At 39.2% G+C, this 24,610-nt stretch overlaps 6 protein-coding genes across 6 annotated transcripts; 4 read left to right on the forward strand and 2 right to left on the reverse strand.

Moving 5' to 3' along the window:
- The first annotated feature begins 473 nt into the window (after window positions 1-473).
- On the forward strand, window positions 474-1,387 carry LOC101307027 (probable WRKY transcription factor 42-like). The gene is made up of 3 exons (XM_004303439.1): window positions 474-695; window positions 814-955; window positions 1,034-1,387. Exons 1-3 carry the CDS (start codon window positions 491-493, stop codon window positions 1,152-1,154), a joined length of 468 nt encoding a protein of 155 aa, XP_004303487.1. The 5' UTR covers window positions 474-490; the 3' UTR covers window positions 1,155-1,387.
- A 61-nt stretch (window positions 1,388-1,448) lies between these two features.
- On the reverse strand, window positions 1,449-5,094 carry LOC101314113. Its single transcript, XM_004305575.1, has 2 exons — window positions 2,870-5,094; window positions 1,449-2,782 (listed from the first exon to the last, which is right to left on the reverse strand). Exons 1-2 carry the CDS (start codon window positions 5,092-5,094, stop codon window positions 1,687-1,689), a joined length of 3,321 nt encoding a protein of 1,106 aa, XP_004305623.1. The 3' UTR covers window positions 1,449-1,686.
- Window positions 5,095-8,032: 2,938 nt separating this feature from the next.
- Window positions 8,033-9,931, forward strand: LOC101306734 ((S)-coclaurine N-methyltransferase-like). Its single transcript, XM_004303438.1, has 8 exons — window positions 8,033-8,342; window positions 8,422-8,530; window positions 8,605-8,829; window positions 8,928-9,027; window positions 9,124-9,234; window positions 9,332-9,415; window positions 9,553-9,611; window positions 9,708-9,931. Exons 1-8 carry the CDS (start codon window positions 8,156-8,158, stop codon window positions 9,898-9,900), a joined length of 1,068 nt encoding a protein of 355 aa, XP_004303486.1. The 5' UTR covers window positions 8,033-8,155; the 3' UTR covers window positions 9,901-9,931.
- A 93-nt stretch (window positions 9,932-10,024) lies between these two features.
- LOC101307315 (uncharacterized protein At4g33100-like) lies at window positions 10,025-10,789 on the reverse strand. Its single transcript, XM_004303440.1, has 3 exons — window positions 10,682-10,789; window positions 10,449-10,533; window positions 10,025-10,345 (listed from the first exon to the last, which is right to left on the reverse strand). Exons 1-3 carry the CDS (start codon window positions 10,777-10,779, stop codon window positions 10,232-10,234), a joined length of 297 nt encoding a protein of 98 aa, XP_004303488.1. The 5' UTR covers window positions 10,780-10,789; the 3' UTR covers window positions 10,025-10,231.
- A 1,888-nt stretch (window positions 10,790-12,677) lies between these two features.
- On the forward strand, window positions 12,678-18,721 carry LOC101306444 (puromycin-sensitive aminopeptidase-like). The gene is made up of 19 exons (XM_004303437.1): window positions 12,678-13,013; window positions 13,210-13,355; window positions 13,451-13,553; window positions 13,635-13,824; window positions 13,908-14,001; window positions 14,175-14,328; window positions 14,446-14,550; window positions 14,631-14,747; window positions 14,903-15,016; window positions 15,395-15,577; window positions 15,769-16,075; window positions 16,164-16,285; window positions 16,364-16,461; window positions 17,210-17,387; window positions 17,494-17,608; window positions 17,691-17,758; window positions 17,859-17,933; window positions 18,240-18,317; window positions 18,435-18,721. Exons 1-19 carry the CDS (start codon window positions 12,798-12,800, stop codon window positions 18,636-18,638), a joined length of 2,667 nt encoding a protein of 888 aa, XP_004303485.1. The 5' UTR covers window positions 12,678-12,797; the 3' UTR covers window positions 18,639-18,721.
- Window positions 18,722-19,088: 367 nt separating this feature from the next.
- On the forward strand, window positions 19,089-24,559 carry LOC101307603 (puromycin-sensitive aminopeptidase-like). Its single transcript, XM_004303441.1, has 19 exons — window positions 19,089-19,304; window positions 19,382-19,527; window positions 19,605-19,707; window positions 19,886-20,075; window positions 20,160-20,253; window positions 20,412-20,565; window positions 20,684-20,788; window positions 20,880-20,996; window positions 21,107-21,220; window positions 21,677-21,859; window positions 21,957-22,275; window positions 22,370-22,491; window positions 22,569-22,666; window positions 23,163-23,340; window positions 23,425-23,539; window positions 23,627-23,694; window positions 23,794-23,868; window positions 24,012-24,089; window positions 24,248-24,559. The coding sequence occupies exons 1-19, from the start codon at window positions 19,089-19,091 to the stop codon at window positions 24,431-24,433; spliced, it is 2,661 nt and encodes an 886-aa protein (XP_004303489.1). The 3' UTR covers window positions 24,434-24,559.
- Window positions 24,560-24,610: the final 51 nt, after the last annotated feature.

Raw genomic sequence — 24,610 nt, forward strand, 5'->3', positions numbered from 1 at the left:
GTGTGCACTACCCTATGAACTTTGAGACTTGAAGGTCCAATTCTTGTTGTTGCATCGAGAGACATGTATGAATGTAAGACTTGAAGTTTTCTAGGGGATAATAATCATATCAGATTAAGTGGAACCAAATTTGGTGCGAACCAAATGCAGCTCATTGCTATCTGCATATATGAGCTTTGGTATTTTCTCAAGTCACCATCACAATTGACTTGTATTTCTTGTTATTCTATTCCAAATGTGAAGGGGTTGGTCTAAGCACGAGACATGGAGACCTCTGGTTTAAACTTTAAAGTCTTTCTCCAAAGTCCTCCTTTGGCTTCACTATATATCTATCATTCTATGTGGCATTGCTACTCAGAACTATCATTGAAGCTTCCTTTTATTGCTTAGGAAGGTGACGATGAAGCCGCCTGGTTCACCATGGAGATGATAGATTATATATATCTGTACCCATCAACGTTCAGTTTGAGTCGCAGTTTTCAGTGCTCAAATGTCGAATAACAACTTCAACAGATCAGCGCAGACACCTGAGGATGAGTTTTCCAGCCATCCAGACTTCGAGGAGTACTTGATGTTTGGTGACTGGCTTAATGAAGATCATGACTATGTAGCTTCAGGGTCTACTCAAAATTCTGTTAACCAAGTAAATGATGATGATTCTGGTGGAAGTAGCAGCCAACTTGGAGGGTATACCAGTAAGCACATAAACTTCATCTTTCATTTTTGTTTACGGTTCCTTTTGTTAATTTATCTAGTCTCTATCTCATGCAGTCATGCTTATTGCTTAAGACATATGGTTGTGTGTTGAAATAGATGAGAATGGAAGCGTACCGGAGAGGCTGGAAGTTAAAGAAAGAGTCGCCTTCAAGATGAAATCAGAGATTGAGATTTTGGATGATGGATTTAAATGGAGGAAGTATGGGAAAAAAATGGTGAAGAACAGCCCAAATCCAAGGTATGCATGCAATGAAATAGAGCAAATACAGATTTTTTTTAACGTATTTGTGATCTGACAGTTTCATGTTGCTTGCAGGAATTACTACAAGTGTTCATGTGAAGGCTGCCCAGTGAAAAAGAGAGTTGAGAGAGATAGAGAAGATCCAGCGTTTGTAATTACGACTTATGAGGGCACTCATAACCATCGGAGCGTCTGAGTTCACGAACATTTTCGAGGTTTTGGTAATGGAGGAGGAGGAAGATTAGGGCTGCTGGTGCTGCTGATGTAGCACAGCCATGGAAGACTAGAAGAGGTCATGGGATGATCAAGAGCTAATATAACCTTGTGAACCTTGTTAGGTGCAATCTATGAGTTTCGCAAATAAATAAGTCTGTCAGTAGAAGTTTTTCCAGATTTTCTAGACAATCTAATGTGGCAGATTCCATTACGGCTCAGCCGATTTTTGAGCACTTGCATGAGTAATGTAGCTAGCAAATTAGTATTTCATCGGAAAAGATGAAAAATTATAAAATCCTTGTCCAACAGGGAACTGAGATTGCTTAGGTTCAAATCGAAGCACGTCGATGAGTTTGGTAATACAAAAACCTGTAGCCAGAATCTGCTACATGATCGACTAGCTCGGGTGACATGAATTGGAAAAGAAATAATGAACATGGCCTCTAAATTCACTATTAAAAAATGCATCATGCGTTATATATACTAGGAAATAACAAGCTAACTGTACATGTTCAGTGTGACTTGATGGTTTCACTCGAAAATATGACATTAGGATTTCGAATATGTGGGGCAATCAAGTCTTTCCAGGCAGCTCTCATATCCTGAACATGAGAAGTAGAGGTGATGCTCCAGAAGCTATCCCTATGCTGCAGCTTGGCTGAAACCAATGGCGACCATCTTATGAGAGCTTTTGAGTTCGAAAGTGGAAAACTAATGGTCTTACCCAGACCAGCAGCAAGCAACCATCGGGACCCAGATTGCAGTTGTGTTGTGGTACCCCAAAGCTGCTCGTTGCCTGACTCAGTGTCCACTCCTGCAAGATGGACATCGATAATTTTAAACTGGGGATTGCCTTCTTCATCTCCTTCATTTCTCTCTGTTTCCTTATCATGAATCTCCTCTAAGATGATCTCATCATGTTCTTTTTCCTTGTTATCATTTAACACCATGCTAGGAATCTTCCGAATTGAATGGGTTAAATCTCTCTCCACTTGGATCAGAGCAAGCATTGGCAGACCAACTGGCTCATAGTTTCGAAAGGGATCTCTCAGCTGCACCATGACAGCAATTGTGAGACTATTCCCCAAGAATCCACAATTCCTACCAGATAAATCACTGCAGCTCCTATCTTCAGTCAAGCTTCCACCAACCAAATCTGTGTATGTGGCATCATGAGCAGCAATGATTTTCAATAATTGTTCTCTGCTTTGATTTTCATCAGCAATGAGTTTAGCATCTAGCCTCAACCACTCTTCCAATGATAAAGACAGATCCATTAATTCATCAACGTCATCATCCGACATTTGCAACCCTCCTCCAATTTCTGACCTGAGAGTTTCACCACAATTTGCATGTGAGGATGTAATCCTACCACCAGACCGAGGATATATGCTTGATGGTGCCTCTGAATCAGACATGTGAGACTGTATTCTTAAACCTTCAAGTAAGAGGGCTTCAATCTTATTGATAGCCAGAGGAACAAGACATTCTAGAGATACAAAGTCTGATCCCACCTCACCACCTACTAGTTCTGATCTCAGGTCATCACAGTTCCACCTAGATAGAAACCCGTCATCCTTGCTCTCCCCAGACAAAATCTGCTCAAACCTGAAACATATATAAGAAGTTAGCTCAAAAATAGGGTAACACACTAATATACCAAATACTTATAACTCAAAATCGTGCTCAACAAACCTGTCAGAGACCACTGTGGTTGGTTCTACCTCCCATGCTACTTGAAGTATTGTCTTGCCGGTTATATTTTCCAAAGGCATTAGCTTATTCACCTGCATGTGCAACTTATCAATTCCAACCAGTGCCAGATGCTGCAATATCTCCACCACATCATAACCCATTTTTGCCGGAATTACTACTGGATTAGAAACTTGAATGACCAAGGTCCCGCCATTTTTAGAATTTCTGAAAAGTGAAGGATTCATAGACCGCAAAAGGCCTCCACCTTTCATCCGAACATAAGGACCAAAGCCTACTTCAAGTGCTGGTAACAGTGGCTCTTGACGGGGTAGATCAATTGGACTACCAAATCCACCAGAAAGGGTACAAGGAGAATTCTGAAAGTCCTTTTCATTTAAGCCCCATTCTCGCAACAAAGCTTCAGTCTCCAAGCCTTCAAGAATCTTGGCCTTCCTTCTCTTTAACAACTCACTTTCTCTCTGGTTCTCCTCTTCAGCAGCTTGAATAATCATAGACAAATCAGGATTTCCTAGATAATCTTCATAGTAAGAAACCGGTGATACAGAGGATCCAATTTCTGGCTGCTCTTCATTCCAATCAAAATTTAAAAATAGATCTCCAGAAGTCATGGCCTCTTCTTCAAACTCTCTCAAAAGAAGTTCTCTAGGAGACTCTGGATCACTATCAGAACCCATGCAACCATCCATCCCCAGCATGTTTAAGAACTCATTTGATACAGATTCGGTAACATCATCCAAGCTAAGTGATTTTTTACCTGTTTTACTTGCCATGTAAGTGGACTTAAGCTCCATATGGCTTAACTCCTCAAGACACTCTTCTGGAGCAAATGAATGATTCAACTCTGCTGATTCTGAAACCAACTGAATATGACAAGCTGACTCGACCTCTTTCATGTTTGATCCTTTGGTGCATACGCTATCTTCTTCATGTTTTATGTCATCCACATAATCACCACAGACATCCTTTGGAACAATCATAGTCTTCTCATCAAGGACTATGTCACAATCCTTAATGACATCATCCACATAGGTATTCTCAATTGCAAACTCATCATTACCATTGCCAAAAACTCGATCAGAGTTCAACTGTTCCATCTCAGGTATTTCTGTCCCAACTTCAACAATGGTAAACTCAACATCATCATCATCCTCATCCTCTTCGATTCCCTTAGCAGATAAACTGTCCAACTCTGACTGAGGTTTGAGTGGGAGCAAATATTCAGAATCCGACTCCATTACTCTAGACAACTTCCCCTCGTCAAGTCTCTGACATAAGAAATTAATAGACTTGGAAAGCTCCAATCCTCCTGTCAGCATAACTTCCTGAGGAGCCTTGAAATCAACAGTCTGAGATGCAAAACGAGGCCTGCGGTTCACATTACTTGGCACGCTACCAACTCTTTGAAGCTGCCTAGCACCAGCATCCAAGCTACTTGACCTCTTCGGCACAGTGCTTATAACCTGTGGAACATTAGGATAACCACTCAAATTAGCAACCTTATCCTGCATCACTAAAAACCCCAAACTAACATTAAGGCAACCGCCTTTAGCCTTCCCCGAAAGGTTAAAGCTAGTCGACCATTTCCCAGAACTCTTCTCCCCCTCCAACTCCTCAAACGTAAGCGGCAACACCCTCGTCAGATCAACCCAATGCTTCCCAAAATCAATCCCCGGCGCCCCATTCACCGAAATGTAGATCAAACAAAGCTTCTCCTCATACTTAACCGAATGATTCGGGCCATTCCTACTCCCATACACACTACACCTATGCATCAAACTCTCATCAAACTCCGCCACGCCCTCCTCCACCCTCGAGGAGCTCGTCTGGAGCACCTCATCCTTCCTCTTCCAATGCACACGCACACTGAGATCATTAAAACTCGCAGGCAATCCCTCAACTGAATGAACATGGAGATAAAAACAGCATGTAAATTTCCGATTCCCGATGTGACTGAGAGCCTTCAAGGGCTTCTTCCAGCTCCATATTGAAGATGACTTCTTGTCCTTGCGCAACAGATCTTCCCTGAGAAATGACGGGTTTGAGTCCGAAAACCGGGGCTTCTCAGCGGACTTGGATCGTGAATCGTAAGGAGGCAAAAAGGCCTTGGGTGGAGCTTTGTGCAAGTAGAGGGCTTTGCTTATTTCCTCAATGTCACGCAACAATTGACCTGAACTGTTGCTGTTCTTAGTCTCAGTTTTCTGCATCATCATCCTTTTGATCTTTTACAGCTACTATCTGATCATCTCAAACACTCTATTGGATCACAAAATCAAAACCCAAATTAGGATTCTAGCATATCCAACCAGAAATTAGAAATGCTTTGATAGTAAAAATCAAATGAACAGAATACTAACCTGGAGGGAGGGAGGGAGAAGTGTTGTTGCTTCACAGGGAAATGGATAAGCAGCAACGGCGAGTCGTTTGGTTGGTTAAGAGGGCTGCCTCGGGAACCGTGTGGGGAGAAAATTTTCCGGGCAAGCTTCACGTGAAGGAAGAATAAAAGATTTTGTCTGGTTCGCTGGACAGTGCGTCACGAGAATTCATGGCTGCTGTAATCGGGTCGGGTTAAATGAGTAAACAGGGCCCAATTTCTGAGTTGGATTTCAGTAAATTGAAGAGGTAAAAGCCTGAGGTAGGTAGAGGACTAGAGGCGCACTTTTTTTTCTTTTTTTTTTTTTCGTTAAAAATGTTGGCTGAGTGAGTTATCACGGGCACAAGCAATTTAGGTGTGGCCTCATAAAAGATGTTTTTCATGAACCGGGGTTAGAAGTAAAGGAGAACCCTTGCAACGTATTTTCCACTTGCAGTCTCTAGCTTGCTTTCACTAGAGACGCCCTTCTAGAATTTGAAATATTAATTATCGCAATTCGTTTCTTTTTTAAGTTATAAAATACATGGTGTAATCTTATTTGTACTAGTAAAACATGTTTCAAAATTTGAAGAAAAAAAAAATCATTTTGGAAAAGATTAAGATAGAGATTATTAATGTTCGGTAATTGTTTAATAACTATGGTGGATCTGATTGGGGGCAATACATACCAAATGATTCGAAGAAAGAAATAACATGTGATGTCTTTTGTCAAACATTATTTTTTTTATATTTCTTGTCAAAAATTATATGCTATAGTCCACAATCTATGATGGAAATCCATGGGCAAAAGCTAGGCGACGCTCGTTGTACTTGTACAACTGATATAGTTGTTACTGGAAGGGCAGTTATGTAATTTCAGATCATCACATTAATTACTGGATTTTACTACGAGACTGAAGGACAGAACAAAGATTCAATACGGTTCCCTCTTCGTCTTCTCCTCCCTCACAAGGACTCAACCTCAATCTCCTAAATCGAAGAGTCTGATTTAATATAGGTTCAACCAATTCAAACACCACACCATAAATCGTTTATTTCACAATTACATCACATCACTCCTCCAAACCAATATTGCATAACCTTGGTTGGTTCAGTAAATGGGTGTAGATAGAGATCGAAGTCGACAAATTTTTTGGGTTTCCGACGGTTTCTCTACAATTTCCCGCGGCTTCGGCGAACTTGATCATCATGTTTTACACGCTAGTAATCGTGGTATTTGATTTCTATTCAAGTCGAAAGAGTTGTCATTTCAGGTGATTTCGGCCACCGCCGAGACCATTGCTCACGGTGGCAATTTGGCTTTTCTAGGTTGATTTTAGACCATAATGTTTGTAAATGCATGGGCAAAACATATATTTTTGATTTCAGACCAGACCATAATGTTTGTCTCCTTACATATATAAAATAATTCATATCCTTTTGAGGGCCTTCGACGACAGGGCATACGGCCACTGCCTCATCGTCAAATTCGGTCAAGAAGTCATGTGTCAAGCTAATTCATCTTTCATTGAGAATATGGGTGACCCGATGGGAGGACTGGATTATGACGGTAATTTTAGGGGCTTGTTTAATGATTGTGATATGGACGGAACGAGTCGGAGACACTGATAATTAAATAAGGAGTACATCAGTGCCGTGATATCGGTAAATTTAATAGAGATCTATGGAATTGGGTTGGAATTTATTTTCAAATTGGTGACTATTTGTCTAGAGAAATGGCTGAAATGGTGGTAATCAGTGAGAAAAAATGTAGGGAAAGGGGTAGAATGAAGAAGACTCAACTGTCTCAACCAGACCAGAAAATAACATTTTAAAATTTCATCGAAATGAGACCAGTTACCATCTTAACAAATATGGTACCAAATTTGATGTTAATCAAACAAAGCTATAGTGTGTGTTTGGAATTCAAGGGAGTTGATCATCAAGATGATCAGTTGATGACTGATGAGTGGTTACAAATGGTGTTTCTAATCAACAATAAATTGAAGTTCATTAGTTCATTACATTTGTAAATCACGGTGTAGTGATGGTGCCACCTCCTGTGTGTGATGGCAATGTTGTTTCGACCCACGTATCATGTTTCGACCTTCTCACCGGTCATGATCCCCCCGCCACGTCACTCTTCCGACGTCCGTCCCGCTTTCTTCCCTCCGGTCGTCTCCTCCGGCTGCCGCAACCCTCATATCCCCTTCGCCATTTCTTCCAACACCGATGCCGAGTTCGCTTTCTCACCAGGCCGCCGGCTCTGGTTGAACTCGGCTCGACTCATTGCGGCTGTGACGACATCATCTTCGTTGCCTGGCAGGGGATTTGATTTGACGACGGTTGTGTAGGCTAGTAGCGTCCCCGCCACCACCGGCTTGACTTGAAGGGTCCTTGTGAGAGAAGAGAGAGAGAGAGAGTCAAACTATTTGTTGGGTGGGGTAAGTCATTTGTGATTTGACATATATATTTTTTATCGGTAATTATAAATTATATATAGTACATAACGTGTATCTACACATACATAAATATATGATAAAAAATTAAAAGACATAATATACATATACGATGGTTTCTAAATTTGAATGGTTATGAATAGTTAAAATTGTCCAATGTAGTATAAGTCCGTGTGTAGAAGAATTTTCCACGTTAATTGATAATTTTACCTATATATGTTTTAGATTCAAATTCTGTGACCGAAGTAGTGCCACGTGGTCGGGCCCACTGATGACGAACTGTACTTCCCTGTTCGAGCCAATCTCTCTTGCGAGTTGCGAGACATCATTTAGGATCGCCATTTTCGAGCCAACAAAGGTAGCATTGCATGTGTTTGGTCAGAGACACGGTCCCGCTACAGTGTTATCCTATCTCGTAGCAGAAGAACCAGAGCCAGAGCAGCTAGCAAAGCAAAAATGGATCGAGTAATGCAGGCACCCTACGATGCTACCGTCCGATTCGCTCTGGCGTCACTGGAAAGGAATCTGTTGCCGGACGCCGTTATACGACGGTTCACGCGCTTGCTCTTAGCTAGCCGGCTACGCACCGGTTACCAGCCTTCCTCTGAGCTCCAGCTCTCCCAACTCCTCCAGTTCGTTAAGTGTAAGAATCTCAAAACCTCTACATCACATTAACCAAAAAATGGAAGTAGAAGTCTTACTATTATGAACTTCATTTTCAGCTCTGAAGGAGATGCCAATAGCTATCAAGACTGATGATGCTAAAGCTCAACACTATGAAGTACCGACTTCTTTCTTCAAGATGGTGCTTGGAAACAATCTCAAATATAGGTATTCCACATTTTAATATGGATTCGGGTTTGCGTTTCGATGATATTGTGAGCTGATTTTGTTTTGGTGTGAAGTTGTTGTTACTTCACTGATAAGTCAAGCAGCTTGGAGGATGCTGAGAAGGCCATGTTGGAGATGTACTGTGAGAGGTCGCAGATTAAAGATGGCGATAGTGTTCTTGATGTGGGGTGCGGATGGGGATCACTGTCTCTGTACATTGCTGAGAAGTATAAGAATTGCAAGGTTACTGGGATATGCAATTCAGCAACACAGAAGGCTTTTATAGAAGAGCAGTGTAGGTAACAGTTTTGGCTTCTATGTGTTTGTGAGTTTCATGACTACGTGCTGTTGGATTGAGTTGATTGACTGAGCGGATTCATTTGTTTACAATGTCTAGGAATCGTCAGCTGGAGAATGTGGAGATCATTGTTGCAGATATCAGCACATTTGAGATGGAGGCATCATATGACAGAATATTTTCCATTGAAATGTTTGAGGTAAAACTATCATTGAGGTATATGATAGAAATAGTGCTTTTTTTACCGATTTGGATGAAGAACTGCCTAAATGGATTTGTTCTTGTTCTTTGACAGCACATGAAGAACTACAAGGATCTTCTGAAGAAGATATCCGGGTGGATGAAACAGGACGGCCTTCTGTTTGTCCATCATTTCTGTCACAAAGCATTTGCTTACCACTTTGAGGTGAAAGTCATGAACTTATCATTTTGCTCAACACATCCTTCACATGGATACTTTAGCAGAAGTGCAGAACTAATCCAATTGCCTTTCTCAAATGTAGGATAAAAGTGATGATGACTGGATTACTAGATACTTCTTCAGTGGAGGTACAATGCCTTCGGCAAATCTACTACTGTATTTCCAGGTGATCCCTAGTCACACCTATTACAAGAAAGCTTGATAACCTTGCCAATATTTTTACAAGGAGATTTTTTGATTCATAGTTCATAAAACACGCATGTTAATCAGTTAATGGCCTTGTCGAAATGATCATTTGTGCAGGATGATGTTTCTGTTGTCGATCATTGGCTTGTCAATGGGAAGCATTATGCACAAACAAGGTAATATCAAACCCCTTCCTTGCAAACATCTGATTCACAAGTTAATACATTGGGTTGCTGCAAATACTGAAGCCAAAAACCCTTTTGTCTCTGCAGTGAAGAATGGCTGAAGAGAATGGACCATAACTCAGCTGCCATAAAACCAATTATGGAGTCAACTTATGGCAAGGATTCAGCTGTGAAGTGGACTGTGTATTGGAGAACTTTCTTTATTGCGGTTGCAGAACTCTTTGGCTACAACAACGGAGAAGAATGGATGGTTGCTCTCTTCCTATTCAAAAAGAAATGAAGCAGCCAGAGCTCTATTTCAGTACATCTCTACAAAGCATTGTCAATCTTTTCCAAAATAAGTGTATCTCTGTTCTTCAATAGTATTACCGCTGAGATTGTAAGAGCATAAACACACCTAATTCGGAGAATTCAAATTATCATCGTGTTCATTAAGTAGCTCAGTAAACTCACAATGTCAGGCAATCTTCTAGTGGAACACAGCAAACTCCACTACAAAGATCGCCAAAATTACACAGTTTTGAGTCTTTCGACAAAGGGTTCAAAGCTTAACTGCCTATCTATCTTTTCTGTTTCTCTAATTCATTCTCTGAGGCTACTGAGAAAGACCATTAGGACTGCCCCCCATCGGCTTTGGTTGCAGTGTTGGAATCAACTCCAATGCTGGTGCTCACAGGTCCTTCAGCCTCCAGGAACCGACTCAGTTGTTTATCTTCCAAATGTTCCTGTCCAGCATACAAGAACAAAAACCCAGAAATTAAATCTCTGAACTAATCGACCCATTGTTCTAGTTTCCAATACAAATTCAAGGGTGTTAAGAAAACGCACAGATAGACAAGCTTTGTACTTGTCCCACTCCAAAACACATTCCTCTTTGTCCCAGATACCCTTTACAAACTTCTCCGAATACCACCTACACATTTATAAGAGAAAAACTGGGTTTCATGAGTCTCAGTGTGTTCTGAGATTTGAGAAAGCTGATAGATTAGGGTTGAAGATGGGTTTAAGGAAAACAAACATTTTAGTATAAAGTCGTAGCTGAAATAATAAGGAAAAATAACCTGTTGAAGCAATTGTGGTAAGCAGCTCTTAGATTGGCACAAGGCGATGTTGAAGAAGGAGAAGAGGAGGAGCTTTTCTTCTTCTGAAGGATCCCCATATGCCGCTGACCCCTCGATGCCGGCAAAGTCCCAAAGCCGGATGAGAAAGTTAATATTGGGCCTGTTATTTTACCTATGTAGGATAGGTTTGGGCTTCATTTTATAAGGCCTCGTTTGGGCCCGGCTGCGATGCAATTTGTTATTACCCTTTTAACACTTAGGTCTCGTTTGGCTGGCTTTACAATATTGGATTATTAACTAGCTACACATGCATATGAAAAAGGGAAATTGAAAAGGAGTGTTCGCGGTGTGAGGTAACGAAGACTGAGTATAAAATCATGTTTGGGAACTTGTAGAATCACCTCCAAACAAAAAACCAACATGGTGCAAATGGGTCTACAAAACTAAATGAGATGTTGATGGAAGTATACAAAAATTTACAATACTAGGTTGTCACCCATGACACGTGGTCCTCTCAAAAAAATTTCTATCCTCATGGACGACCACGTCATCCTTACACTACAAACAAAGACTTTGATTCATTCGTGTATCCGATTAAGAAGAGTCTTTTTCGATCTAAAAATTTAAAAAAAATCCAAGTCAACAATGAACAAGTTTAAGATGCAAATTATTATAGAGACTCACATGCATATCCTCACCGTACGCGTTCCACTAGCCTGACATATGTTTCGAAACTAAAATAAGAAAGAGAGATCGGTGGATGGTCTTTTGTTTATGGAGCTAAGAATAGTTCTTATATTTGTTTTCTATATGGATTAGTAGACTTGGGACTTCCTTAGCTTTGAGGTTTGAATGTGCGAGCATTGGTTTGAAGTCAAGTATAAACGATAAGAAGACGTAAAGAACGAGGCGAAATGGATTTGCAATTTCTTATGTCATTTTTATAAGTTCGATTATGTAGTGACATAGGGAGGAAAAAATGAAGAAGAATACATGCTAATTGATTTTGATGGATTCGACAATGCTTTCTCTGCTGTTGCTGTCGGGTTCCTGATTAGAGATTGTTGAATAATGTTAGGTGAACTATATTTTCAGGAATCATTCGGAGCCCATGTCAACTAATGTGTCAGTTGATGTGACAAAAATACGTTATTTGATAAAACATTTTGATTGGATTGTGTATGTCTCACATAGGCTAACACGTAAAGTGGGTTATATATGGTTCCCCAAAATATGGTTCATTTAACATTGTTCAAGATTATTTAGGATTTCCCTTAATTAGTGGTTGGAGATTGTTATCTACACACTTTGAGTGTTTCAATTGTCGAGTGCAGTTATAAAAACTGTATTTCGATTGCATAAAAATTCAATTGCAACTTTGCAAGTCTATTATGTTTGAATGAGACTTTCTAACAGCCTCAACAAAGTTTGTGATGTTTCTTGGCGCCTCAAGTCAAACATACTTTATGAGAAGCAAATGTCTTTACAGATGCTCCTGCACGTTTGGGTCACGAGTTTCGTCCTCATAAGTTTGGCTTGGAGTTCTTCCCACACAAGATTCGCAAGTTTTACATTTACATACTATTAATATTAGATGTCTTTTAAAGTCTCATCATTGTAATTTGTTTTCTTCTAAAAAAAAAAACATGCCGCCAACCTTCTCATATGAACTTAATCGCATTTGATATTCATTCCGAGTCTCTTATTTGCAAAAGGGTGTCATATCAACTTAGAGTATGGTGAATATCATCGCAAAATGTCAATTAAGTTATTACATCATAACAAATATAAAACTATTTATTTATTTATTTTTTAGATGAAACCATTTGTATCTTAATAGAGTTCTTTTTAGAAGAATATGTTAATAGAGTTGGACAAACAAACACTTTAATTGACTCCAAAAATTATGGATAATGACACCTCACAACTTCATCATGAAGATAATTAGAGAATAAATGCCAAAAATAAAAGAAGGAAAAGCCTAAACTATTCATTTACGTTATTAAACTGATAAGAACAGATACCTAACGTTACATAGACGCAAATCGCGATACTAATCATTCTCCGGAGTCTCACACAGTCCAGTTCTTACTCTCTCTCTCTCAATAACCAAATCATGGAGCAGTTCAAAGGCCAACCCCGCCTCCCCAAATTCGCCGTCCCCAAACGCTACGACGTTACTCTCAAACCCGACCTCTCCGCCTGCAAGTTCGCCGGCTCCGTCGCCATCGACCTCGACATCGTCTCCGATACCACCTTCATCGTCCTCAATGCCGCCGACCTCGCCGTCGACGCCGCCTCCGTCTCTTTCACTCACAAAAACTCTTCCAAGGTCACAACCGCATTTCCCTTCTGTTTTTTTCTTTCAGTTTGATTCTTGATTAGTTCATCGATTTGATTTTGTCATGGATCCGGTTGATAGTTTTAGATTGTTAAGAGGATAGAAGTCAACTATACAAGACCATTTGAAATATCACCTCCTTGATTTGGAAGAGTGAATATGACTGAGTGAATGAATGTTTGAGCAGGTTTTCAAGCCTTTGAAAGCTGAGACGTTTGAAGAAGATGGCATTTTGGTTTTGGAGTTTGGAGAGACGCTTCCGGCTGGGCTGGGAGTTTTGGCGATTCGGTTTGAAGGAATTTTGAATGACAAGATGAAGGGGTTCTATAGAAGGTATACATGTGAAGCATTGCATAACTAATTTTGTTCATTCGGTCCATATAGGTCAAGAAAGCAGAGAAGCTTAAACTCTGATTGATTTTGTGCAGTACGTATGAGCATAATGGTGAGAAGAAAAATATGGCAGTTACACAGTTTGAACCTGTTGATGCCAGGCGGTGCTTTCCATGCTGGGACGAACCTGCTTGCAAGGTCTCTTTTGGTTAAATTATTGCATTCTAGAGTTTACAACTACTTGACTACTTTTATTCTCACGGGCACTTTTACTTGCAGGCTACATTCAAGATTACATTGGTGGGTGTTCCGTCTGAATTAGTAGCCCTTTCCAACATGCCAGTTGTTGAAGAAAAAGTGGATGGACAACTGAAGACCGTTTCATATGAGGAGACACCGGTTATGTCTACGTATTTAGTGGCTGTTGTTGTTGGATTGTTTGATTATGTAGAAGATCATACATCAGATGGTATGCTCTTTAACCATGTCCGGTGTTTCTAACGGATGCTACTATAACCATGTATTGATGGTGTGACTTTTATCTCTTCCCAGGAGTCAAAGTGCGAGTGTATTGTCAAGTTGGTAAAGCAAACCAAGGGAAATTTGCTTTGCATGTTGCTGTCAAGACTCTTGAATTGTACAAAGAGTATGTTTATATCACATACTTACTGATCACTTTCCAAGCTGTTGTTAATCAAGCGAAATGCATGATGTGCACTATGAGTAGTTGTTACTCATGTTTTTATTTATTTTTTGTTCATGCTGCGTTATTTGGCATTTTGGCATTCAATATGACATTGTTGATCGCGTATTCTACAGATACTTTGCTGTGCCATATCCTTTGCCCAAATTGGATATGGTTGCTATCCCTGATTTTTCTGCTGGGGCCATGGAGAATTATGGTTTAGTTACATACCGTGAAACAGCTTTGCTCTTTGATGAACAGCATTCTGCAGCTGCCAACAAGCAAAGGGTAAATTACATTTGAGTGCTGCTCTAGATCTCAAACTCTACCTTCATTTCTATATTCTCGAGTTAGAATTATTGCACCCAGGTTATGTTATATCATTTCATTTGATTCTTGTAAAAGGTTGCAACTGTTGTGGCACATGAATTAGCCCACCAGTGGTTTGGAAATCTTGTAACGATGGAATGGTGGACACATTTATGGCTGAATGAGGGATTTGCAACATGGGTATATTTTTGAATTTCATTTGTCGAATTTGTTATTCTACACCCCCGCAAGACTATTATTGATGTGTTTTTTGTTATTAGGTGAGCTATTTAGCTGCTGACAGCCTATTTCCTGAATGGAAAATATGGACTCAGTTTCTTGATGAATCTACTGAAGGTCTTAGGCTGGATGGGCTTGAAGAATCTCACCCTATCGAGGTATTTCTACATGGACTAAGTTTTCACAGATTAAATTTGTTTCTTCTCCAAAATTTGCAATCGCTCGCTATGGAACCATGGATAGTTGCCTTGGCTAATATCAGCCATGCTACATTCGGAGGGTATTGGTATAACTTTTATCTCTTTTCTGCCAGGTGGAGATAAATCATGCTTGTGAGGTGGATGAAATATTTGATGCTATAAGCTATAGGAAAGGTGCTTCTGTTATTCGGATGCTACAAAGCTATCTTGGTGCTGAACCCTTTCAGGTCAGGCCTTTGATTTTCTTGCGGTTGTCCCTCTTGAAGCATCTATCTTGCTTTTCGAGTCTGTTACATTTATCTCACATAAACTATCAAGATCTGTGCACCTCCTATATTAAGAGATAGAGATTATTTCACTAGAAAGCTGAGTGATATAGACTACTGAGATTGTCGGTGACGGTATATAAGGTTGTTGCATAGGACTTTATGAATTGTCTTATTGGAGAGGTATCACTGTAGTTAAAGATGGCTATTTGAAGAATCCCACACTATTTATCAAATGATCAAGATGTTCGATACAATGTCTCATATTCTTGAATTTGGACTTCCAATGAAATAATTCTCGTGAAAGTCGAGTTATAATTTTTTTGTTCTTTCATCCAGAGATCACTTGCTTCATATATAAAAAAGCATGCCTACTCGAATGCTTATACAGAAGATCTATGGGCTGCCCTGGAGGAGGGATCAGGTGAACCCGTGAACAAGCTAATGAATTCATGGACAAAGCAACAAGGTTACCCGGTTGTCTCTGTCAAGGTTAAAGATCAGAAATTGGAGTTTGAACAGGTTTCCTTCTCTCTCTGGTCCTTTAAATCTTATTTGATTTTCAAATGAAGCGCTGAAAGAAGTCAAAAGCTATATGTATTAAGCTGGCTAATCTTTTTTGTTTTGAAATATAAGTTGTTAAGTTGTTTGTTTAGGTTTTATTCCATGGTATTTGGAGATGAACAAAGATCTAATAAATTAATAATTGGCAGACACAATTCTTGTCAAGTGGTAATGAAGGCACTGGGCAATGGATCGTGCCGATAACATTATGCTGTGGCTCATATGATGTACGCAAAAGTTTCCTACTACAAACAAAGTCCGAAAGTCTGGACATAAAGGAATTTCTAGGTTGCTCAGTAGCGGGAAGCGCATGCAATAAAGACAATGGGCAATGTGGTTGGATAAAGCTCAATGTGGATCGGGCAGGTTTCTATAGGGTGAAATATGATGATAACCTTGCAGCTCAACTAAGAAACGCAATAGAGAAGAAAGATTTGTCTGCAACTGACAGATATGGTAATGCTCTTTTCATACACATTTTTGTTTTTTTGTTTTTGTGACAGTGAGTAACAATTTTTTATTAAGTTTTCTTTTCCTTTTTCAGGCATCTTGGATGATTCAGCTGCCCTTACTATGGCTCGCCAGCAGTCTTTTGTCTCATTGCTTACCTTGTTGGGTGCTTACAGAGAGGAACTTGACTACACAGTGCTGTCAAATCTGATTACTGTAATGGTCTTCTTTGCATTGTGTTTATGCTACTTCTTTTATGGCCTAGGTCTGATTCGGGTCATTTACTTTTCACAGGTAAGCTATAAACTGACAAGAATTGCTGCTGATGCTGTACCCGAGCTAGTGGGCCTCCTTAATCAGTTCTTTATTGGCCTTCTCCAGTACCCTGCAGAGTGAGTTATTTTCTGTACAGCTGTAGTACCTAAGACAATCTGAAATAGAGATTTGTAACAATTGAAGTTGCTCTGGCCACTGCTCTTTTAACCTCACGAGTCAGTTTCATATCTTATCTAAATATCAACAAATAATAGGAGTTGGCAACTTTGCTATATTGCCTATGCAGAGAAACAAGATCATGGGAGATGTAAATGTCCGCCGCTAAATTACAGTGATATTCCTGTTCAAAAAAATAAAAATAAAAATTACAGTGATATTATATTGGAGATCCATGAAAATAAAATTCCATGGCTTATGAATTCCTCAATCCGTATTGCTAAAAATATCATAGAACATAGGGTCTAACATGAATGATTTAATGTTAATAGTTGAACGTATTGAAATATGATGATGTATGAAGAAAGTGATAGAAGTGTCACACTGAGGAAATAGAGCACCCTAAAGGAAAAAAGAAGTATGTTGCATTCAGATCAAATTATTTCCTTCCTTTAGATAGACATGCTGACCTTTACCATGAGATATGGTATTTTAGATCTATGGGCAAAGTGTGTATGCATTTATGTGGGTAGAACTGTTGATTTAGTCATATGCATGTGGACAAACATTTATGTGGGTAGGATCTTCTGATGACAAAGAAGTTGGAAGGAGAGTATATTTGACAGTCTCAAATTATATTTCCGATTTTTAATTGTTTTTCCTTACTTGGTTGATTATTTTATTATTTATTCTGGAATACATCTACAGGAAGCTTGGTTGGCAACCAAAACCGGGTGAGAGCCATTTAGATGCAATGTTGAGAGGAGAACTTTTGACTGCACTTGCTTTATTTGGACATGATCTGACAATTGATGAAGCAATCAGGCGGTTTAGTGCCTACTTAGATGACAGAAATACACCACTCCTTCCTCCTGACATAAGAAGGGTTGGTATCTATACCCAAAGAAGAGGCCATTGGCTTTTTATGTAATTATTAATTCAACATACATATTTTGCGCCCCACTAATGTTTGTTATGTCCTATTGTTGCAGGCAGCATATGTGGCTGTAATGCAAAGAGTAACTGCATCTAACCGATCGGGATATGAATCTCTTCTTAAAGTTTACAGAGAGACAGATCTAAGCCAGGAGAAGACCCGCATTTTAGGTAATAACAATTTTTTTCTTATATGATTATTAACATCTGAGTTTAATTGCTTGTGAAGTAATATATCTTTCTGTGTCTGTAGGTTCGTTAGCATCGTGTCCAGATCTTGACATAATACTGGAAGTTCTCAACTTTTTGTTGACTCCAGAGGTATTTTCTATATCATTTTTTCTTAATTGGAGGTTGGAAATATACTAGTAAGATATCTAAAAGCTCGATGGTACTGACATTTGAATGCACATTTGTATAGGTCCGTAGTCAGGATGCTGTCTTTGGACTAGCTGTTGGTAGTAAAGGACGAGAAACAGCTTGGACGTGGCTGAAGGTAATTTCCAATGATATTGTACAATCATTTCAGCATCTTTTAGACTTGAGGGGGGTTTAGCGGAATTATAAGCTTAAGCACTTATCCAATTAGAAACCAAAGATGGGGATGAGAGCTTGGATCTTTTGCATGATTTGTGTATATGATAATGCTTCAATTTCTATGGGAACTAATTGGTTGGGCAGCTCTATTAGTCTGATTTCGAGTGTTCAGCACAGACTTCATTAAAAATTGCAGAATTGCTTTTCTTCAAATATATTTCTTATATATTGATTTCACTTTACTCCATGGATGATTGAACTACAGAATAACTGGGAGCACATCTCAAAGACATGGGGTTCTGGATTTTTGATTACTCGCTTTGTCAGTGCGACTGTCTCACATGTATGTTCTCTGTCCCCCTTTCTCTTGCGATTGATGTTCTTGTCTTTGAGGTTTCTTGAAATTTAGAAGCCATTTTTCTTATGCCCTACGGTTTGCTGGTTCTTCTTCCTTCCACAGTTTGCGTCCTTAGACAAGGTAAAGGAAGTAGAGGAGTTCTTCAAAGCGCATCCCAACCCCGCCATAACTAGAACCCTGAAGCAGAGCATCGAGCGGGTACAGATCAACGCCAAGTGGGTTGAGAGCATCCAGGGCGAGAAGAACCTCTCTGATGCAGTGACAGAGTTGGCATACAGGAAATACGAGATTGCACGTTGGATTTGAGGAGAATTTCTCTAATCGTGTAATTTGAATTTTAATAAAGGGACATCAGCAAATTACATTTATAGATTTTTATTTTAATCTCTGATTCGATATCTTGTTCAAACAAAAAACAAACAAAAAAAACTCTGATTCGATATCACACTGTTGTTCTTCTCTATCATACGATATGATCGAAACAAATAGCCCGCTATTTGATTTTGTTGGTTTCCTTCTTTCTCCTTATTCATTATTCAGTTTCATTCACCTACCACATTTTCCTGGAATGATTACGGAGTGATCAATTTCCTCACTTCACAAGGAATCAGATTGCATGAAACCGTCCCCTCTTTTTCAATGCAACTATTACCTTTTCTACCGTATTAATCAGAAGGAAATACATAACACAGTCTTGAGTTTCAAAGTTTAAAGTTAAACAAACAAGTCCAACACCACTACACCAGCAGAGCAGAGATGTCGCAGTTCAAAGGCCAAGCTCGGCTTCCCAAGTTCGCCGTCCCCAAACGCTACGACGTTAAGCTCAAACCCGACCTCGTCGCCTGCAAATTCGGCGGATCCGTCGCCATCGACCTCGACATCGTCGCCGATACCCGCTTCATAGTCCTCAACGCCGCCGAGCTCTCCGTCAATGCCGCTTCCGCGTCTTTCACTCAACCTCACTCTTCCAAGGTAATCACTAAGTCTTTACTTAACTAATTGATCGTTATTTTTTTTGGATTTAGATGAATCACTGGATGCTTGGTCAGGTTTTCAAGCCATCCAAAGTTGACGGGTTTGAAGAAGATGGCATTTTGGTTATGGAGTTTGAGGAGACGCTTCCGATTGGGCTCGGAGTTTTGGATATTGGATTTGAGGGGATTTTGAATGACAATATGAAGGGATTCTATAGAAGGTATTACTTGTTTGAATGTATGAACTGTTATAAGCTCAAATTGTATGGATAATATTTTTGGTTTGAATTGTGTGCAGTACGTATGAGCATAACGGGGAGAAGAAAAACATGGCAGTTACACAGTTTGAGCCGGTTGATGCGCGGCGGTGCTTTCCGTGTTGGGATGAGCCTGCTTGCAAGGTCTGACACACTCACACATACAGTTGGCTAACTTGTGATTTGTAGTTTTGTACTAGTATCATGTTTAAATCAAATCTTGAGTTCAAAAGAAAAACAAAATTGTGTATTTGGTTAAACTGTCACATTTGTAGATTTAATGACCGGAGATTGTTGTTTCTTACTGGTGGTCTGATTACAGGCTACATTCAAGATTACATTGGAAGATGTACCATCTGAACTAGTAGCTCTTTCCAACATGCCGGTTTCAGAAGAAAAAGTTAATGGACCTTTTAAGACAGTTTCATATCTGGAAACACCAATTATGTCTACGTATTTGGTGGCCATTGTTGTTGGTTTGTTCGATTATGTTGAAGATCATACTTGTGATGGTAAACACATAATTAATCGATGTCCGTTATTCGTTTTGTTAGCACAACCCTCTCTTGATAGTGCCATTTTTTATCTCATTACAGGGGTCAAAGTGAGGGTCTATTGTCAAGTTGGTAAGGAAAGCCAAGGGAAATTTGCTCTGGAGGTTGCTGTCAAGACACTTGAATTGTACACAGAGTATGTTTATATATCAAGTCATTTTACAATCCGTCATTCACTCCACATGCATGCTGTAGACAATAAGTAGTAGTTACTTGAGAAATTTTTCCTATGTGTTTGTGCTGCATTTTTCCTTTCAGTACTTTAATACAAAACAACGATGACATGTTCTACAGATACTTTGGTGTGCATTACCCTTTGCCAAAATTGGATATGGTCGCAATCCCCGATTTTTCTGCTGGTGCCATGGAGAATTATGGTTTAGTTACATACCGTGAAACAGCTTTGCTCTTTGATGATCAGCATTCTTCAGCTTCCAGCAAGCAAAATGTAACATGCATGTTTTAAGTTTATCTAGCTTTCATGTTTTATCCTTGTTATATAACAGGGAGCTATTGCTTTTGCACTCGAATTTATGTTTTAATTATTTCATTTTGTTTTGTACAAGGTAACAATAACCGTGGCACATGAATTGGCACACCAATGGTTTGGCAATCTTGTGACCATGGAATGGTGGACAGATTTGTGGCTAAATGAGGGATTTGCAACATGGGTATATATCCTCAGTTTCATATGATGTACACTTGTACTTGTTACTTATTTTGCGGGGTTGTGGACTCAATATAAGCATTCTATTCCATTAGGTGAGCTATTTAGCTACCGAGAGCTTGTTTCCTGAGTGGAAAATATGGACTCAGTTTCTTGATGAGTCTACTGAGGGTCTTAGGCTGGATGGTCTTGAAGAATCCCACCCCATCGAGGTACTGTCTACCTGAACTAAGTTTAGATAAATCTGGACGTTGCATCTTGGTCGTAGGGAATTCTTTAGTATTAACTTGTTTTAGTTTTGTAATGTTTTAACATTTTTCAGGTGGAAATAAATCATGCGGCTGAGGTTGATGAAATATTTGATGCAATAAGTTATACGAAAGGTGCTTCTGTTATTAGGATGCTACAAAACTATCTTGGTGCCGAACCCTTTCAGGTTGGTTTTCTGAGATTATATGTTAATGATTTTTGTCATGGACAAGAAAGTTCAACTTTCAAAAGTGCATTGCACAGTTTTAGAGAGTAAAAAGATCTTGTTGTGAAAGCTGTTGGGGTAGTTTCTTCTTTGGGAAAATTGTGGATAGCATAGTAGTTCATTGTTGTGAGTTTGAGCTAGGGCTAATCTCAAGATCCCCCAAAAATCTGACATTTATACATCCCTGGTAATCACTGAACATAAACTCTTCTCTTATTTTCTCATGCCATAGATTTTAGAGTCAATGATGTAGAGTATCTATTTTTCTACAATCTATAGCATATATTCATTTTCGTAAAGTCTGACAGTGATAAGTCTAATTTCTATATTTTTTTTTTCTTATGGATTCTTATTTTTATTCAAGACATGTCTCATGTATTACATAGTTAATCACAAATTAGTTTGTCATGTATCCAGAGGTCACTTGCTGCTTATATAAAAAAACATGCTTACTCAAATGCAAAGACAGAAGACTTATGGGCTGCCCTTGAGGAGGGATCTGGTGAACCTGTGAACAAGCTGATGAATTCGTGGACGCAGCAGAAAGGCTACCCAGTTGTTTCTGTCGAAGTCAAAGATCAAAAATTGAAGTTTGAACAGGTTTCCTTTTGGAATATAGCTTTCAGATTGTTGAATTGGATTTATTCAATGGTACTCAGAGAGCAAAGGTCTTAACTGATAAATTGATAAATTGCAGACACAATTCTTGTCGAGTGGTTCCCAAGGCAATGGAGAATGGATTGTACCAATAACATCATGCTGCGGCTCATATGATGTACGCAAGAGCTTCCTACTCAAAACTAAGTCTGAAGTTCTTGACATAAAGGAATTTCTTGGTTGTTCAATAGCAGAGACTGAAAGTGGAAGCTCATGCAATAAAAACAATACAGTCTGCAGTTGGATAAAAATCAATGTGGATCAAGCTGGCTTTTACAGGGTGAAATATGATGAGAAACTTGCAGCTACACTAAGAAATGCTATACAGAACAAATACTTGTCTGCAACAGACAAATTTGGTAGTCATCTTTACAGTTTACACACATTTACTGACCTATCTCTTTCATACTAAGACTTGGAGTTGTGGTTCTGATCAAGTATGTACTTTAACAGGCATTTTGGATGATTCATATTCCCTTTCTATGGCTTGTCAGCTGTCTTTTGCTTCTTTGCTCACCTTGTTGGCTGCTTATAAAGAGGAACTTGACTATACAGTCCTGTCAAATTTGATTTCTGTAAGGATCACCTCTCTATTGTGTTTGTTTTTATTGTACTATGACCTTAGTGTAATTCTGGCACTCACTTTTCACAGATTAGTCGTAAGCTTGCAAGAATTGCAGCTGATGCAGTACCCAAGCTACTTGATCTCATCAATCAGTTCTTTATTGGCCTTCTTCAGTACTCTGCAGAGTAAGTTCTTTTTCGACCACTAAAATCTGGCAAGTTGCCAATACTATTTTATTGTACTCTTGCCTTAATAGCTGAATACTCTGTCTCATCATGTTAACCTAAGCTTAAAAAATGGCTGTAATGATATAACACCGAGGCATTGATAACCCAGAAAATGAAAAGCCAAAGATATATATTCCGACTTAAGATAGTTTTGGTATATTCGCACTATAATAGGATGCAAAGTATATGCTGTATACACATATTTCTGTTTGTATGTATGTCAACTAGTACTGTTAAATTTACCTGTTGTGAACAAACATTATCACAAATGAGCCATGGCATTGCTGCGTAATTTGTAAGTACCAAGGTACATAAACTGATAAGCTTGTCGGATGACCAACAAGTTAGGGCAAGAACAAATGTGTGAATCTCCATATCTAGACGTCTTTTTTCTTTCCTTTCTTTTTCTTTGTTTTTTGTTAAACTTATTTACTTTTTGTGAATCCATTTACAGAAAGCTTGGTTGGCAGCCCAAACCCGGTGAGAGCCATTTAGATGCAATGTTGAGGGGTGAAATTTTGACCACCCTTGCTTTATTTGGACATGAGCCGACAATCAATGAAGCAAGCAGGCGTTTTCATGCCTACTTAGATGACAGAAATATGCCACTCCTTCCTCCTGACATTAGAAAGGTTGTTTTCATTTAAATCATTAATTGAGCACCCGTCAATGACATTTGAACCTCCTTACTGATGGTCATTAGATTATTGTTGCAGGCGGCATATGTGGCTGTAATGCAAAGAGTAACCCAATCAAATAGAGCAGGCTATGACTCTCTTCTTAGAGTTTACAGAGAGAGTGATCAAAGTGAGGAGAGAAACCGCGTTTTAGGTAACATTGATTTTGTATATTATTTCCGCATGTTGAACATCTGAGTTTGTTAGATTGTGGACATAATGTATCTGTCTGTGCCTGTAGGATCATTAGCATCTTGTCCAGATCCAGACATTATACTGGAAGTTCTCAACTTTTTACTGACTTCAGAGGTATATTAGATTTACTATTCTCTTAACTATAGGTTGAAGGGGTTTTATATATTTTCTGAGAGCTTTAGATCATACTAAGTTTGATGCCCATTAATATAGGTCCGCAACCAGGATGCTATATTTGGACTTGCTGTTAGTAGCAACGGACGGGAAACAGCTTGGACTTGGCTGAAGGTACTCCCCAAGAACTAATCTCTTAAGTCGTAAGAGCGTATTATTAGATGTCCACTTCTGTATTGCCTATTTCGCTGCTTCATTTTCTTTTCCCTCTTCATTTTCAATAATTCTACTATGCCTTTTGGATGATCTAAATACAGGATAATTGGGTGCAAATCTCAAAGACCTGGGGTTCTGGATTTCTTATTACTCAATTTGTCAGTGCAATTGTTTCACCGGTTTGTTTTCTCATTCTTGGAACTTTTGTTCTTTCTCAGGGTTTATATGTTGTGTGGTTTTGACTTGAGTTAGTCAATCCAAGGTTTCCTAATGCATTTTCATTTTTCCTCTATTAATGTGCTCATATATGTCCTTTTCTGGTCATCTTGGTCTGCAGCTTGCTTCATTTGAGAAGGTTAAGGAAGTAGAGGAGTTCTTCAAAGCCCATCCTAACCCTGCCGTAACTAGAACCTTGAAGCAGAGCATTGAGCGCGTGCAGATTAACACCAAGTGGGTTCAGAGTGTTCAGGGTGAGAAAGATCTTCCCAAGGTTTTGAAAGAGTTGCCTTCCAGCAAATACTAGCTTCCATACTTGGCTGCATCTATTTGTTATGAAAGAATAATTAGGAAGGATTTTGCACCTGAAAGTCTGAAACTTGATATGCCAGTTTGATTTCTTATATGATCGGATAAACAGGAGTGCAGCCAGAATGCTATCTTATTTTCCATATAAATGGCTTTCTCTGTCATTAAGTTTTCC

The sequence above is a fragment of the Fragaria vesca genome, linkage group LG6 (genome assembly GCF_000184155.1).
Source record: "Fragaria vesca subsp. vesca linkage group LG6, FraVesHawaii_1.0, whole genome shotgun sequence".
Classification (NCBI taxonomy): Eukaryota; Viridiplantae; Streptophyta; class Magnoliopsida; order Rosales; family Rosaceae; genus Fragaria; species Fragaria vesca.

What these genes read in the sequence shown, in the direction of transcription:
- LOC101307027 (XM_004303439.1), top strand. Translation starts at nt 491, where the DNA reads ATGTCGAATAACAACTTCAACAGATCAGCGCAGACACCTGAGGATGAG. An exon ending in CCAACTTGGAGGGTATACCA is followed by an intron (nt 696 to 813) that starts GTAAGCACATAA and finishes GTGTTGAAATAG; the next exon opens with ATGAGAATGGAAGCGTACCG. An exon ending in AAGAACAGCCCAAATCCAAG is followed by an intron (nt 956 to 1,033) that starts GTATGCATGCAA and finishes TGTTGCTTGCAG; the next exon opens with GAATTACTACAAGTGTTCAT.
- LOC101314113 (XM_004305575.1), bottom strand. Translation starts at nt 5,094, where the DNA reads ATGCAGAAAACTGAGACTAAGAACAGCAACAGTTCAGGTCAATTGTTG. An exon ending in ACCACAGTGGTCTCTGACAG is followed by an intron (nt 2,783 to 2,869) that starts GTTTGTTGAGCA and finishes TATATGTTTCAG; the next exon opens with GTTTGAGCAGATTTTGTCTG.
- LOC101306734 (XM_004303438.1), top strand. Translation starts at nt 8,156, where the DNA reads ATGGATCGAGTAATGCAGGCACCCTACGATGCTACCGTCCGATTCGCT. An exon ending in CATTTGCTTACCACTTTGAG is followed by an intron (nt 9,235 to 9,331) that starts GTGAAAGTCATG and finishes TCTCAAATGTAG; the next exon opens with GATAAAAGTGATGATGACTG. An exon ending in ATCTACTACTGTATTTCCAG is followed by an intron (nt 9,416 to 9,552) that starts GTGATCCCTAGT and finishes TCATTTGTGCAG; the next exon opens with GATGATGTTTCTGTTGTCGA.
- LOC101307315 (XM_004303440.1), bottom strand. Translation starts at nt 10,779, where the DNA reads ATGGGGATCCTTCAGAAGAAGAAAAGCTCCTCCTCTTCTCCTTCTTCA. An exon ending in TACCACAATTGCTTCAACAG is followed by an intron (nt 10,534 to 10,681) that starts GTTATTTTTCCT and finishes ATAAATGTGTAG; the next exon opens with GTGGTATTCGGAGAAGTTTG. An exon ending in AGTACAAAGCTTGTCTATCT is followed by an intron (nt 10,346 to 10,448) that starts GTGCGTTTTCTT and finishes TATGCTGGACAG; the next exon opens with GAACATTTGGAAGATAAACA.
- LOC101306444 (XM_004303437.1), top strand. Translation starts at nt 12,798, where the DNA reads ATGGAGCAGTTCAAAGGCCAACCCCGCCTCCCCAAATTCGCCGTCCCC. An exon ending in ATGAAGGGGTTCTATAGAAG is followed by an intron (nt 13,356 to 13,450) that starts GTATACATGTGA and finishes GATTTTGTGCAG; the next exon opens with TACGTATGAGCATAATGGTG. An exon ending in GTCTGCAACTGACAGATATG is followed by an intron (nt 16,076 to 16,163) that starts GTAATGCTCTTT and finishes TTCCTTTTTCAG; the next exon opens with GCATCTTGGATGATTCAGCT.
- LOC101307603 (XM_004303441.1), top strand. Translation starts at nt 19,089, where the DNA reads ATGTCGCAGTTCAAAGGCCAAGCTCGGCTTCCCAAGTTCGCCGTCCCC. An exon ending in GGGATGAGCCTGCTTGCAAG is followed by an intron (nt 19,708 to 19,885) that starts GTCTGACACACT and finishes GTCTGATTACAG; the next exon opens with GCTACATTCAAGATTACATT. An exon ending in ATGAGGGATTTGCAACATGG is followed by an intron (nt 20,789 to 20,879) that starts GTATATATCCTC and finishes CTATTCCATTAG; the next exon opens with GTGAGCTATTTAGCTACCGA.